The sequence below is a fragment of the Pundamilia nyererei genome, unplaced genomic scaffold, assembly GCF_000239375.1.
Source record: "Pundamilia nyererei isolate P.nyererei 1_Seehausen unplaced genomic scaffold, PunNye1.0 scaffold00670, whole genome shotgun sequence".
Taxonomy (NCBI): Eukaryota; Metazoa; Chordata; class Actinopteri; order Cichliformes; family Cichlidae; genus Pundamilia; species Pundamilia nyererei.
In genome coordinates, this window is record NW_005188071.1 from 1 (window position 1) to 828 (window position 828).

At 43.5% G+C, this 828-nt stretch overlaps 1 protein-coding gene across 1 annotated transcript in view; it reads right to left on the reverse strand.

Moving 5' to 3' along the window:
• Window positions 1-80: 80 nt before the first annotated feature.
• LOC102211488 (FH2 domain-containing protein 1-like) overlaps window positions 81-828 on the reverse strand; it is a gene marked incomplete at its 3' end in the record, with an annotated part of 26,296 nt that continues 25,548 nt past the window's right edge. The window contains exons 9-10 of the mRNA XM_005754814.1: window positions 353-558; window positions 81-210 (exon numbers count right to left, since the gene is read on the reverse strand). Of these exons, the coding sequence (XP_005754871.1) occupies window positions 81-210; window positions 353-558 (336 nt within the window). The remainder of the gene's footprint in view (window positions 211-352; window positions 559-828) is intronic.

Sequence of the window (828 nt, forward strand, 5' to 3'; positions counted from 1 at the left end):
GGAGTCCACCACTCTCCAGGAATAAGTATGACTTATTGACTGTAATGTGAACCAAGCTCTGGCTGCAGTTGTCCAGGTACCAAGTAGCCTGTAACAATGGCAAACACCCAAAGCAACACCAGGATGACAACCACATCATAGCATAGATCTTCCCTGGAAACTCTAAAGGTGTGATTCCCCATAAAAATAGGGTCTTTAGGGTCTTCCTCCCTAAAAAAAGAAAAAGAAAGAGGGACCACATCTCCAGCCTACCCATTCGGAAGTAGTATCCCTGACCTCCTGCCAATGAGTGCCAACCAGCACAGCCGACTACATCCAGAACCTTGATCAAATTCAGATGAATCTCATTCACCAATGGTGCCTGACAACCAAAGAGCACTTTAACTGTTTGTGTGTCTTCAGCCACACTGGCGTATGTGCAAAAATGAAATGAACAATGACGTTACTCACCAGAGCGACAAAGTGCAGCAGGTTCATGCCTGGTTTGTTAGCTTTGGTGTCAGCCAGAGACAGGAGGGACGACAGCTTGAAGCCTACTGCGTTTCCTGCATAACCTCCCTGCAACGCACATAGCACAGAAATTAAACTCATAGTGGTGAACATTCAAACACTTGAACAACAGAATCTGAAGCTATAAAACTACATTTCCCACAAAGCAGTTGGTCTCCATAGTCTACCTGATAAGAGAGAGTAGAGACAGCAAGTCTCCAGTTTGACTGTACACCTAACATGTATCGCCCAATTATCAGCTCATTCTGTTAAACATTTATCAATTAAATGAACATAAATACACTTTTTCTGCAATCATTGTGTCATGACAGTCAAATG